This window comes from Vigna radiata, chromosome 5, assembly GCF_000741045.1.
Source record: "Vigna radiata var. radiata cultivar VC1973A chromosome 5, Vradiata_ver6, whole genome shotgun sequence".
NCBI lineage: Eukaryota > Viridiplantae > Streptophyta > Magnoliopsida > Fabales > Fabaceae > Vigna > Vigna radiata.
Genome location: NC_028355.1, coordinates 1258955 through 1274944, shown reverse-complemented (window position 1 = coordinate 1274944; position 15990 = coordinate 1258955). Strand labels below are relative to the sequence as shown.

At 28.7% G+C, this 15990-nt stretch overlaps 1 protein-coding gene across 2 annotated transcripts; it reads right to left on the bottom strand.

Moving 5' to 3' along the window:
- Positions 1-897: 897 nt before the first annotated feature.
- Positions 898-9842, bottom strand: LOC106762482 (sucrose nonfermenting 4-like protein). Of its 2 annotated transcripts, XM_014646425.2 has the most exons (13): positions 9648-9842; positions 9167-9522; positions 8975-9062; positions 8404-8718; positions 8224-8283; positions 7843-7932; positions 6292-6426; positions 4685-4829; positions 4444-4617; positions 4094-4157; positions 3864-3933; positions 2283-2397; positions 898-1572 (listed from the first exon to the last, which is right to left on the bottom strand). In XM_014646425.2, exons 2-13 carry the CDS (start codon positions 9274-9276, stop codon positions 1478-1480), a joined length of 1461 nt encoding a protein of 486 aa, XP_014501911.1. In that variant the 5' UTR covers positions 9277-9522; positions 9648-9842; the 3' UTR covers positions 898-1477. The 2 variants fall into 2 exon arrangements, with proteins under 2 accessions (XP_014501911.1, XP_014501910.1); XM_014646424.2 differs by having other exon boundaries at positions 9167-9842.
- Between the last annotated feature and the right edge of the window lie 6148 nt (positions 9843-15990).

The window sequence follows — 15990 nt, the reverse complement described above, 5'->3', positions numbered from 1 at the left end:
AAAGTTTAATTCTTTTTTATGTGAATTAAACAATTATCATATTATATATATCAATTTTAGAGGTTCATATAAAAAGACAAAAACTTATAACTGTTATAAAAAATAACACTTTTATGATAAATGTATACTAAAATGATAAAAAGGTATTTTAGGAAGAAAAAAAATGTTTGATCTAATCACTTCGTTACTGGAACAATAATATGTTCTGTATAACAAACACTTTTGAGTAGATATTTTCAAATAAAAGCCTAATAAAATAGTACAAAATCAATTCTAAACTTGGGTAAAATGTATTTAAGTGCATAGCAATTTATTAATTGTACAAATCATAGCATAATCATCTAGAATTTATACTTAAAATAACTAATGTTTGGTGCTCTTAAATCCTCTTGTAATATTTCATCTTTGAATGAAAATGAATATTCGTTTTATCAATAAAAGATGACATTCACATTTAAATATTTAAAGCATGAGTTAATTGTATATTATTTTTCTCCATTGGTCACTAATATTTACGAATTTAATTGTGTGCATGTATCATTATATAGTACTCACACTCCTAAATTCATGGTTGATGTAAGCACTACAAATTAAAACAAATAAGGATAATAATCATTATATATTACAATTAAATATTAATAAGACAAATAATCTACCTTAAAGAAACTCCTCTGACCTCAATGTAAGCACTACAATGATGTAATGCATTGTAGTTTCTTCCTAACAATCCCCAAGAAACTCCTCTGACCTCAAGTTTATTTATTGATGATATGTTGTTCAAATTCATTAGATGTTTCTAACACTTGTGAATTCATCCTTACTCCATTTGAAAGTGAAATTTTGACTTGGAAAAAACTAGCTTTGGAATGTATAACTTAACCAGCACCCCATGCAATGGAAGAGTTGCTTAAAAATGTCCTACTATTAGATAAACTAGTACAGACAATTGTTGCTTATAGGTTTTTTGTTCACATCAGCTACTCTAATGATACAACTTCATATGCAAAGGTCCCTTATTGATAAGCTACTTAGGCTAAAGTTATTCTTAAGTAAGGTAAACAATCAAACCCTAAGTATGGATTATTAATCAACAAATATAAAACAACAGTATCTCAATCTTCATCCTCATTTTTTTTTCTTCAAACTTGATATCTTCACAGCATGGAATGATTACAGATGTTGTGCTCCCCCACCTTGCTGGTATCTATTGTCAGGAGCACAATACATTTGAAGATAATACGAATGGGGAGAGATGAATAAATTTTGGGGCAATCAAATACTCTGAATTTACAGGCCTCTCTCTCAGCCTAAAATCTTAAAAAGAGGCAATAAAGCAAGAGGCCAATCCAATTGTATTACAATGAAATGAGATAAAAATCACCGTGTAGAAAGCACTTTCAATGGCTGGACAAGTCATGGCGGCTAATTGTATGTCATAAGCACTACACAGACCCTTTCACTTCTTCACCAATCCAAACTAACCACCAAGGAAGAACTTGAATATGTCGCTCAATGAAACAATGCCTTCTACACGCTTGCTGCCGGCTTCCACAATCACAAGCCGCCTCACACCTGACTCCGCCATTCAACAGTATTAGAACATTCAGAAAGACAATCTCAAAATTGAAGCTTTAACAAAATGGATATTGCACACAGTTGTAATTTGGACACAACTTTTTATCATTTATATTGCCATCTGGTATGCAATTCTATCAACAGAATCTCAATAAATAACATGCTATGAAATTTAGGCAAAAAAAAGTGTTTTCTAGTCAATTTCCTTTCAGTTTTTGTCCGGCCACTAGTGTCTCAATTTAGTTTGTTAGTGAACATTCATTGAGGGTGTCATCAGAATATGTTAAATGCTAAGTAGAATATGTTACATACTTCTAAGCTTGGTAGAATATGTTAAATGCTAAGCAATAATCTATACAATGATTAGGGATACAGAAAACACTTATTTTCAGTATGGCTGAGAAAAACCGTCAGATAGTTGCAGGAGGAAAGAGAGCTAACTCAAGGTACCCAGAAACAACATAACTTTAGTAAATATACAAATGTCAAGTAAAATAATTTTCTGTTCTCCATATTCAATGAAATCTGGGGTTACATGTCTACAGTTAGAATGTACAAATGAAGATTGATAAGAACTGAAAGCTAACCCAAAATTACCAAAAGAAAATGAAAAAGTTAACCTTTGAATTAACAGTCAATCAATCACATAATTGCATAGAAAATGATATTAAAAGCCATGCCACATCAGAGAAGGAAAACAAGAACACCTGGATTTGCCAAGCGTTCCATCACTTTATGCAAAGAATCAGAACGCAAACACATCTGACACCTTTGACTTCTAAGCTCATAGGGACTATATGCGTCCTGGCCCAACTGCAAAGCCTGGACCAAAAAACATGCAAAAGAAAAGATACTAAGGTCACAAGAAGAAAACCACTATAATGCCTTCATATCAATAGATAAAGTATGCAACATTAGCTCAGAAAATGGGCAGACAGCGATGCTTACATTTATATTTTCAATTAAAATAAAATATAACAATCAGAGCAATAATAAAATTCCACCCCTAATCATAAAAATGTGGCAATTAAAAATGTCTCAATAATAGGAATAGCCTTCAGGACACATTTATATTAATACAGATTAAATAAAATGAGCACTATTAACAAATAGACTGGCTTCTGCGGAAATTAGATCATTCACAAAAATAGATAATGCAGGGATGTTGGGGGGGAGAAATTTACTTATTCCAAAAGTGTGGCTTGTCTAACTATTCATAGACATTGAATTTATTTAATCCAGTTGCTGGATAGAGAACTCTCATTAATTATAGACAAATTCTACAAAAATTCATATAATTTAGAATATATTTAATATAAAAGTTATTTGATACTTCATCAATCAACTTTATTTTAACATATACTTTTAAAATATAAGTCAATGTTGATTATAAGATTATACACATACAAAAATTTCAACTTATCTAAATTCAATGGTTGGATTTATGAAATTTATATTATATAATAAGTTATTAAGTAAAGTAGTTTGCAAGAATTGCCCCCAGCATAAGTGAATCTTTTCCGATATATATTGCACATTGACTGTTGACATCAAAAAGTAAAGAGCCTCAATTTGGCATCGACATTAATATTTGAAAAAACAAAATATCAAAATTACCCAACTTCCTTAATGTTACGTAAGGATCTATTTAGTCATCAATGTCTATTGAGTGTCATCCACTGTATCTACTCAATAGCAAATAGTCAAGAAAAATAAACATATAATCAACTGTTATTCAAGAAATGAGGCAACATTATTTTAAAAATAAAGGAAATTGTATATTTCACCAAGACCAGACACCTAAATCAAAACCTTTTTGACCTTAATGTTTGAAGGGGAAAAGATAATCAAATTCCATATCATACTAGATATGACTTAAGAATCTATTTGTTCATCAAGTTTATTGAGTATCATCCACAGGATCAACTCAGCAGCAAATAGTCAAGAAAAAAAAAACACATGTTCAAATGTTATTCATGATATGAGGCTATATTACTTTAAGAATAAAGGAAATTATATATTTCAACAAGACCAAACCCCTAAATCAAGACCTTCTAGCTAACCTTGTGCTATATAATGTCAACTAAACATTGCTTTTTAAAAGAAATATAATTACAGAAAGGGTGCTAAATAAATCTACAAATTCTTAAGATCATCCGCGTCGCCTAGGCTAGTAGGCTCAATAAACATCCTAAGTAAATGAGGAAAAGATGAAATCATAACATATATGTCTTAAAAACATTTGATTGTTGGCAGTTTATAGGTATGCAAAATGAAAAAGAACTTGCCTGATGAACAGTCATTTCATCAAGATTAATATGTGTATACGCTCTGTTCTTCGCCAAAGCTGTTATGTCACTGCCAATAAAGAATGATGGGGTGGAAAAGTCAGATTATACAACCCATGCAAAGAACGAAAGCTAGGAGAAATAATGCTTGAACCATAAGACTAAGAGATAGTATATTAAACTAGGCATCATGACGTGTAACAATAATAAGGATATAGAACACAACAGACCTCCGACAATATATATCCAGTAACGAGTCATTATCATCAACTATAGGTATTGAGCTTACTTGGGCTGCAAAAGCAAAGGGCGAGAATTAATGTAACTAAAATTTAGCTTTTGCTCAAAGAAAACGTTTCGTTTACATTTTAATGCTTGTATAAAAAATTAAATCACCCCATAAAATTCATGTTTTCTGTTGATGATTAGTCATACAACAAAATTTGTCTCATAGTGGGAGACAATGCTCTCTATCATCAGCCTAATACCTCAAAAGTATAATAGGATACCAATATCTTCATTCTTTCTCTGTTGCTTTTCTTTTTGATACACTATGTTCAAGGTCAGACAAAGTTCACACCTTGAACTAATAAATTTAGGGCGGAAGCAAGAGAAGCGGTTGGTCTCAACATTGCTAGAGGCCGCCGATTTGATTCCCCAATTTTGGGTACCCACGTGCCCACAGGGATTGCACAGATTGGAAATTGAAGTGCAGGCAAGGAACTAGAGCAGTGCCTAAAATACCTACAAATGCCTGAAAATCAAATTGGTAAGGATCATACCTACCTACATTGTTAAAGAAATCTTTCAAAAAAGCTTACATTTAAGGATTCCTGAAAGCGAAGCAAGGTGTAGTAACTGTGGAAATGAAGCATGTTCAGAAGAACAATGGATAACAGGAACAGTTGAAACCTCCTTTTGGAGGATTTTCACGGCAATATCTTTCAGATTGTCATATGGCCCTGACTGCATCATAAAAGAATAATGCATAAGAATGTCAAACATATTGAACCAATAGAACTACGGTAACTATAAATTGTGCAATGCAATACAGAAGTGCCTTTAATTAAAGCATACAATGATAATCACTAAAACCACCAATTGTTTCATGATTGGAAATACATACAAGCCTAGTACAAGATAGGTTTTTAGGAAGGTTACAAAGGCAACTCCATCCCTAGAAAATTTAAACTCAACAGCCTTGTCTTATGTTCCATTCCATGCATTGACTGTCACACACACTACCTACGCAAAACAGACTGAATTTAACCTAATAAATCAAAACTAAAATGAATAAAAAATATACAAGAATAATGAAGGAGCAACAATATTTATTCGTCTTTTTTTTACAAGGAAAGATCAAATCTAAGTAGACACAGGCCTATTTCTTCTTAACCTGAAATAACAGCAAATGGAAACGAGATGGACAATAGTCATAGTAATGATAACACTTCAATATTTTAAGCTCTAATAAGTTTGGACAGTGAAGTTTGGACTGTAAGAAATACTATAAAAAGAGAAAAAGGACAAAAGAAAAGATGTTGATGAAAACTAGAAAAAGAAAATAAGATAATTAACTCAGACAGGGTTTACAGAAGTTTTGATCACCAGGGTTTGAGTCACTGGGTTCAGTCATCAGAAGGTGGTGGAAGGTAATGAGTAGCAAAAGATAGGCCCAGGAGAGTGTGATGAGCGAAGACAGATTCTAAAAGTCCTATTTAAAACTCTTTAAAAAGTGTGTTGAAAAAAACAGTCCATTTATGCCATGATCGCTATATACCACAATGTTGCCAGGGCAATGGGAACCACAAAGAAAAAAATAATAGAAAGCAGCAAAAAGCAGGAGGCAAATGGTGGTGAGCATAAAATGTGCCCCACTATTCCATTATGATGGTGCCATAACCATCAACTATGTTATTGGTTTGTTTTGATTTACTTACGCTTACCACAAACACTAATCTACATTTAACTTCATCAGCCTTTTACTCAGAATGAATTAGCGACAAAAAAAAAAACACGGCAGAAAGTAACTCAAGCTGTTCATTATACACCATGATCTTTGTATATACAGGTGGAAACACAGCCGCTATCCCACCTATGTATCCACATCTTTTATGATAATAAAAAACAATGAATACAATTAAAAAATAATTATTTTTGTTATGATAATTATCAAAATAAAAACAATCATTGTGAGTAGTTTCTTACAAATTATAGAAACAAAAAGGTTGGTTGATGAAGATAAGAGTAACATGGTAAGACTATAACATGGTAAGACTATACAAAGGATGAAAAGTGTAAAAACATGTGTTCACAAAAAACAAGCTATCGCGACTAATCCTCATTATTAACTGTTACAGATTTTACAAAACATAGTAAGCAATAAAAAATGAGAGTTATGCATAGTACGACCATAAAAAAAACTTACATGGATAAAACGTCTGGAAAACACAGCTCCATGTCCATTGTTCTGCCTATTTAGATAAGACTTTCCTTCTTTCCAAGCTGATATGGAATGTGTTTCAAGCTCCTCCTCTGTCAGATTAGACCCGTGATTCCCCAGCTGAAAATAGGAAATTAAAAGTTTCAACAAGCTATGCAAAAGTGCACACACAGACAAACTTAAGGGTATCTGTGCGAAAATTTAAGAATAATAATTGATGCACAATAGCTGCAAAAGAACCAGAGCTATATATTCCACGGATTATCAATATGAAGAGTAATAAGTTACCAAACAATTATTTCTTCTTACTAATAATGCTGGAAAACGAAAAGTTATTACATTGAAGCATTAAGTGTGTGTTTGGACAAAAATTAAATACCATGGATCAGACCTTCTCCTTCCACGTTTAACATAAAAGATATAAATAAGCTACTTGTATCAGGTTTATTAGACATGTATTCCTCTGACAAGAAAACGTAAAAAAAATGCTAAAGGTAACTCTTTCTTCCCATGATATAAATGGAATTACAGTGGATATCAGGATGATACAAATGGAATTGATGCAGAAGCTCAATACTGTTAACAGCACAAATCTTATGATTTGGTTCATTTGAGATAGGATTGAGATAGATATTTTCTTTTCAGATGAAGATCTGCATACAGATTCCTTTTTATGAAAAGGGTCATGAATAAACAAGTAGCGAAGGCTATATCTTGTTTCCTTTGTATAACTCAAAGGATAAACAATGCATATTGAAGCAACAAAGACAAAGTAATCTCAAAACTGTGCAATTCAAATGAGCAATTAACCATACTTCAAAATTTTGAAATTGATCCTCATTAATTATTTCTGATACCCAGATCATATTATACTGCCCAAACAAATGCCAATATCAACATCTTTAAGAGTAAAAACTTATTCACTGATTATTATCGTTGTGCATATAAAATGTTAGAAATGACACAATAGAATATTTCAATTTTTGGAGTAGAATTTTACACACCAATTCATCTTATTCATAACCAACGTGAAATAATTTTAAAAAAAAGTAGTTATAGCAACAGGTCGGAGCTGGTTATGCAAATATGCAGAATAGATCAATTCATATATACACATCCAATGTCTCAACATTACTACCATTCCTACATTTTAGTAATTTGGTCCGCCACTAACTGATGACCAAGTGCCAAAACTGAACATATATCACTGGCAAGAAGTTTATTGCACAAGCCACATGTTCAGTCATACAAGTAGACTGTTTGATTGGAAAGGAAGAAACTACCAAAGCCTTCAAGAATAAAACTACATGTTTTTCAATAATTTTTCTTGTTTGCCTTTTCCTTTTGAAACCGGGTTTTGTAACTTGTCATAACAACTAGATATGTAATGGCCTTTCTTCACAGCATCACAAAACATCACATAAAAGATAGCAAAACTAAAAAAAAAAAAGCAGAAAAAAAAAATTGCTAATACAAATAAATAATGATCCTAAACATGTGATAGTCTAATTAAATTAAAATAAAATATATAAGTACCTCTCTTAAAATTAAAATAAAATCCAAAGCACTGAGAACACCAACAAACTGCCCCTTGCAGAAGTCCCAAAGAGGAGCCATGAAAATTCCCTGTAAGTAATCCAGATCAGAAAAATTCATATGCAAATTTCTATCAGCAATTCACATTAAACCTAAGAAGACTAATGCATAAGAAGGAATAAGGAAAAGACTTAAAATTAATGCCAAAGCATAGATTCTAAAATAACTGGTCAAATTCCGTAGAATAATTCAAAATGTATGAGTTCATTCTCACCTATTTATCAGTGTAAAGGTATGTAAATGACACACATTTAGAAAAATTACTCAATATAGGCTAAAAGGGCCCTACTTTCAGTTCATCTGAAAAAGATAAATAGTTACCTGCTCATGCAGTATATGAAATGCCTGTTTCACTGGTAGATCAACGTCCAAAGCAACAACCTGTGGCCACAAGTCATTAAATTGGTAACTTCATAATTCAAGTTTGAAGTTTGCGAATTTGATGCAATGTTGACAATTCATAATGTCCAAAATAAAGGGTCGAGGTAAAAACTTCCAAACCTTGCCTGACTCGGGAAGTAATTCATAAGCAGTGTGGGAAGAAAGAAATGCAGAAATACGCTGACGGGAGATTTGTACATCAGCTTCGGATATTCTAGGCAGCACCTCACTACCATCAGTCAACCGGACTCTCACCACTCGGCGAAAAGCCTCATTATCCACATCCATGCTATTTCCAGGTGCAACATCTGAATTCAAAACAGGTATGTAGTTGGGATCAGTAGCCAAGAAGACAGTGTTGACCATACCATATTCTCCTGGTACGTAAGGTTGATGTTCATCATGCCGCCATTCTCCATCAACAAAAAACTTGTACTGCATTCAAGTAATTTCATAATAAGTATCCAACAGTCATCAATTATGATGGTCAAACATTTTCCTAAAAGTAACATCTTTTAAATCCATCAGTTCTTATCATAATCATCTACTTGAAATCCCATATTTGAGCCACACTGCACACCTCAAACTCAGATAACAATATTGACAATACGAAATATACAAATTATAAAATCCACAAAACATCAAACGCAACACACGCACCATTAAGCTGGTAACACAGCCATAAACTGACCTGATGGTAACCGGGTGGCAAATTATAAATAACTTGAAACACGGTTGGACAACCTTCCACTGGCGACATCGGTAGAAGCTCAGACCACCTTTCAGATAAAATTTAAAATGAAAGGAGAGACAAGCAAAACTAAACCAAAACATTCTAAGCAAAAAACTAAAATGCCCATGCAACAATGAACAAAATATCCACCGTGTGAAAGAACCGCAGAGAAACACACTCCTTCCTCCATATGGCCATACAAAACGCATGGGAATTAGAACTGTCCCTGCTACACCACCCGCATCCCTTCCAGGATCCATGCACGGACTGAATATTCGACCTCGAATTGAATGCTACTTGGAGAATACCCACTTCATCGCAGCTTCTCCAGCTCTCACGTTGCAAATTCGAGTGAATGCAGAACCAATTCAATGTACTAGGATGCCCAATATAGAAATAACAAAAAAATCCACCCCAAATCAAAAAACAGCGGGAGAACAAAAGAAGCTCAGATTTTGATGCTTGATTCGACGAGAAGATCAAAAGGGGAAAGTGTCCATTTCTCTCTGCAACAGAACCAACGAAGAAGCTGAAGCGGGTACCAAAATAAAAACACTCCCAATTAAATTTGCACGCAACAAACCATTGACTACCACGCACAAAACCCTAACCCTAAATTGGAAAAACCTACCAAATTCAACCTGGGAGAGCCGCGAATTAGGGAAAAAAACTGAGAAAACCAAAGCAGAGAGAATCTCAGAGGGAAACACAGAAAAAATTCGAAACCCTATTGAAACATTAGAAGATACCAGTTGAGAAAACCGAGAGATTTATCCCCGAAGGGGAAAACAAAAAATAACAAAACAATAAAATAGAAATTTAACTTAAAAAATAGAATAGGGTCAGTGAATTATTATTATTATGAAAAAGTCTGGAATTGGTACAGGAAAATTATGTGATTGAATTTCTGAAGTTGGAAAAATAGAATAATAAAAGTGGCAGTTAAACTGTGAAAGGTGTCACATAGGAAGTGCACGTGCGGTTCTGATATTAGATTTTGATTTGGCGAAACTATTTATTTATTTATTTATCCATTTCATGCAAATAAGATTTTGCCTGTCTTTTGATTATACTTTGATAAGTGTTTGTGCAAGTGAGTCACCATCATTTTAGAATAAACATTTTTTTTATTACTATAAATAAATATTTATGGTTTGTTTGGTAAAAGGAAAGAGGAAAAATAATTATCACATATTTAAATTGGTGTAAAAATAGAAAAACAATTATAAACTTTTAATTTTTTACATTTTTTCTCCATTCTTATTATTTCTTAACTTTCTTTTATCGTTTATTTTAAATTTTTATCCATTATATCTCCTCTCACTAGATAGATCATAAGAAAAAGGATTTATGATTAATTTCATTGTGAGTATGAAAAACTAATTTACGTTAAATATTTAGTTAATATATATGTATATATATATATATGAAGTTTATGTAAATATTGTTCTGTCATGCTTATTTTTAAATCTCAGACATCTTTTATTGTTCTTTTTTAATCTTTACAGCTTAAGTAACAATTAAGATGATAAATATCTTTCAAAAATTAAAATAATTATATTATTTAAAGCACTTAATTAAGTTAAATGATTTATTTACCATTTATTATAAATAATAATAATTACACGGAGTTTTTATTTAAGTGTAATATACCAATAATTTTGACATTGTTTTCGTAAATAATCATTGTTTTTTTATCATATAATATTATTTAAATAATTAATCGTATATAAAAGGATGATTCATAATAACAAAATTATTCAATATATTATGAAAAACTGTTTTTTAATATTGTAATTACGTAGGATAGAAAAGGAGAGTATTTTTTTTTTGTATTAAAAGTAACCTCCTAAATATAATTAGTATTTGTAAAAGTATATATATATTTATTAAATTGTTGTGTATGAATTTGTTACACTACGACAAAATTGTGTGTTTATATGAAAATTGAAAAATTGTTTCAGTGTTTGCATTTGATGGGAGTTTTGACAGAAGAATGATATTATTTATAGGTATGTTTGGACAAATTAATCGAAAAAGACCTTTAAAATATAAAAGAAAATTTGATAATTAATTAATATTAAAAGTTTCACATCAATTCAATTAGAGATAAGACCAATTTATAATATATAATTGAGTGTAAATTTTATTTTTCAAACCAATTTTGTAAGGTCCAATTAGGTTTAAAATCTACTTTTAATCATTAATATATAAGTGTATCTAAATATATTTATTTTACAAGTCCGATAAAAAAAGTTGAGTTATTTTAAATTAAAGATGAAGTGTTTGATAATATATAATTTATATCTAGACACCGAGGACTTAATCTATTTATTTATATACAAATGCATCTAAATATTAAATTTGAAATTGAAGGTGAAAGATTTATTAATCGTGTAAGTGATTATTACATTATAATATTATTTTCATTCTTTAATTGTATAATGTAATTTAATGTCATTTTGATTGTGTAATTTATAATAATAGTTACATTACATCTTCTTGGAGACTTAATCTATACACTTATTAAATATGTATGAAGATCAAGCTTTTAAGAAAAATACTAGATTTAAAATTGCATTATAGTTTAAAATAAAAACACAATTAAATATTTATAATAAAAATTAAGTCAATCAAATTAAAATAATCATTTATTTTTGTTTTTAAAGTTAAAAATCAACTTATATCACAGTTTAAAACAATAACAAATTCTAATTTATGTCAAATTTTAAGAACTACGGATTCTTTTAATATCAACATATTAAAATTAATTTATCTCTCTTATTATGAATACTGAATATACATGAAACTTTATGCTCGAACAAACTCAAAAGAAGTAAGCTAAAACTTATCAAATCATACTTCTACTTTATCTAATGATTTTTAGACGTGTATAAGTTACTATTTTTCGAGTTGATTGTATTTTTTTCTTAATTATGAAAGTAATTTACTGCTATCAAATTTTTTTTTTATGTTGGTGACTTGTATTTTATTATATCTATGTAATAAATTCATAATTCTTGACTTTAAAATCAAAGGAAAAATATAAGAAGTTATCTTTATAATTAGATTAGATTAAAGTCATTTTAATACATTGACATGGTAAATTTCAATATATTGATTTGTTAAGTTTTCAATACCTAAATTATGAGAGGAATATTCATGGATCATAACTTTAAATTATAAGAAAATGTCTAAAAATTGACTCTTAAACTATATTTGATTAAATCCAATCCATATATTAAAATATTTGGATAAATTCTACCATGTTAATAGTTTGGAACAACAATATTTAATATTAGATTATTTGTGAAACACTTAAGGAGTCGATATTTGATATATTTTATTTTTAAACCTTTTAAGTAAGAAATTTATAAAAAGTGTGTTAGATGGAAGCATAAGACTTTAAAAGGAAATTACTTTTAATATTCAAATAGGAAAATATGATTATGAACTTTGACATGTAAATAAAAAGTAACGTTTAAAAGTTTATTAATAATTTCTCATCACATAAAAATATATTAAAAATAAAAAATACTAGTTTTATTTATTAAATATTTCTCCAAACATTAAGTGTGTGTTTATATAGCAAATTACCGTATACACCCAACTATTATAAATGTATAGTCAGTAGAAATTGCTTAATGAATAATTCTTATTGAAAAAAAAAAGATGACACACTTGTTAATTAAGAATCTATTTATCTAAATTTTTTGTCAAGCTTTTTGGTATTGTAACTGAAAAATATTGACACTGTTTTTTTTTATTAATTTATTATTTTGTGTTTGAATTATAAACTACATTAAACTATTAATTGAACTGTAAACTGCACTAACTGAACTAAACTATTAACTGAATTGTAAATTACACTAACTGAACTATTAACTAAATTGTAAACTATTTTAATTTTAACTAAACTACAATATAAACTGAAACCATACTAATTTTAAACTGAATTGTACTAATTTTTAAACTAAATATTATAACAATACATATTCTTTTTAATTGAAATTTATTTTAATATTTATTTTATTTTATTCATAAGTGTATGATAAATTGATTTTTAATTATTTAATATTATTATTTTCTATTTTATTTATATTTTTTTATTATTAAAATTTATTTTATTTTTTATTTATTTATTTATTTTATTAATAAAAAAATATAAATATATATATATACACATATATTTATATATATACATTTATATTTTTAAAGTAGTTATCATTTTTTTTTTCAAAATTGTCTCTTTTTATTTAATTTTTGTTTAATTTAATCATTTTTTTTATGGTGTTTAAATCGTTAATGTCACCGTATGAGTCTTACCGAATCATGTAATTGCCATTTTGTCTAAAGTGGTTGCCTATTGAAACAATTGGGGTTTTTTGGTTTTTCACGACAGTGAAGCAATTAGGGTTTTCTGGTTTGGGTTTTCAATTTGTAGGTTGTTGCTGTTTCTCAATGGTTCAAAGCTACATATGCATGAGGGAGACGCGATTTTGTGGTTGTCTTCTCTGGTGTCACGACAACTTGCGATTTGAGATTTTCTGGTTTGGAAAATATGACAAATGGCCTTCTATACTGTGAAAATGATTAAGTTTCATCACGATTTGGAAATGGAGATCTGTGGTGGTGCGAATTGGTATTGCGATCTTGGATTGTAAGCTTAGGATGTGATTCACAATTTTAGTTTTTTTTTATGATTTGTGGTTTTCACTACAGGTTGCGATTTCGAACAATGGTGACTTACGATGACTTTATGTTACTATGTGGTGATTGACGAATATGAAAGGTGCAAGGATAACGAATAGCCAACAACGGTGGAAGAAAACCATGGTAATGAAGTGGTGAGAGGTTGAAGATGATTAGGTAGAAAAAAACCATGGATGATCATGTCAAAAAAACGGGTCACCTCATTAACTGAGATTCATACAGACACTAAGTTATTAACTATTTAGACGCTGTTATAAAAAATAACTAAATTAAATAAAAATTACAATTAACTATTTAAACGCTGTTATAAAAAATAACTAGATTAAATAAAAATTGCAAAATTATGATGAATGTCGAAAAAAGTCTATAACCACTTTAAAATAAATTACGAAAATAAAAACCAAAGTAGATGTTAAGTTTTTTTTTTTTTTTTTTTTTTTTTTTTTTTTTACAAATAACAACTATTTTAATAGATGCAACAACATATTAGAGAATTTGTTTTATCTAATAAGTGAAATATGACTCATACAATAAGAACTTGGTCTGAAATCACAGTTGCACCATACACAATATTTTATATTGTTATGTTAAAGGGACTCTTTTCATAGTATATATAAAAAAGACATTTTATAGGAGATAATGAACTATTAAACATATATCTCTCACGCATACCATGTATCTCTTGCAGTTAATTTTTACCATTTAGTCTAGTTAAAACCATGTATAATAAATAACAACTCATTATATTTAATGATAATCTCCCTTGTATATTAAGTTGTTTTACATAATTTTGCAGCAAAACAATATAATAGACAAATGTATAATTTACTAGGAAGAGATAACATTTCAAATACTTATAATTCTTTTTTTTTTTCCTGAAGAGTGAAATCCGTTAAATTATTGTAAATTTATAAGTAGTATGATTTTATATTTTATAAATATTTTTAAATAAAATTCTTTTAAGAAAGTCATTACATACTTATAATTTTTTTTTATAAAATATATATGGCTTATTTTATTTAAAGAGTGTTTTGAAATCCCCATAGATTACAAATTTCTAAATGTAAGTATTAAATTAGCAATAACACGAATTTTCTTAAAGTGATTTGTATTCCAAGACAGACATGCTACTAATTAAAAAAAATAAAAATATAAAATAAATATTTGATAAAACGAGTGAAACATTCATAATTTCATATGGATGTAAAAAGGTAAAAATATAAAATAAATATTTGATAAAATGAACAAACAAATTAGAATAGCATATGATATTATACAATGTAATGAATTGAATAAGATGCTATGCTAGCATTCACTTACTTTATGTATCATACATTGCAAGACAATTTTGTTTTGTTGAATTTATTTATAGTTTGAAAGAAGAACATTTATTCAAAAACATCTGTCCACTAAATGGATTGGATAGGTCCAAAATTACATAATAAATGGTTTGTCTTTTTGGACCATGACATTCTCCTATAAAGAAATAAAAACTTAAAATTATTAATTTCAACTTATACACACTATTATTTATCTTTTTTATTCAAAACAAATAGTAATATATTATCATAATACAACTTTTGTTTTTCTTCAAGAAACAACTTTTATAGTTTTATGTTTTTTTTTTTTGCTGTATCTTATAGATTAGAATACAACATTAAGATATATTATAATTTATAAAAAAATAATAGAATAAGTTTTACACTCTTAAAATGCTATAAAATTAAAAAGAAAATACTTCATAGTCAATTAATTTAATACCAAAAAACCAACTAAATATAGTGTGTATATATATATATATATATATATATATATATATATATTAAAATTAATACTACAAGTAAATCTTGAATGACTTTAGTTTTTTTAGTATTTTGGGTAAAATTAAATGCTTTCTTTAGTTGAAGTATTTTGGCAGTATTTTCCTTTCTATGATTTTTCTATGCTCAAATTCAAAAACATATTTAGCTTCATTTGAACATGTTTGTAAATTAAAATACTAGTATTAAAAATATTAGTTAAGAAAATTTTACTCTTAGAGTGTAATATAAAAACAAGCAGAAAAAATTAATTAACAAAGACATATATCATGATTATTAATCTTGATATTTTACTATACCCTCCCACATATTGAACAAATCCTAAATCATTAATCATTAATATACATTAAAAAAAATGTAGTGAAATTAGATTGATCCAAATAATTAAAATTTATTCACATACCGAAAGCCCAACTTTTTTTTTTTTCTGTTGTGTGTGCA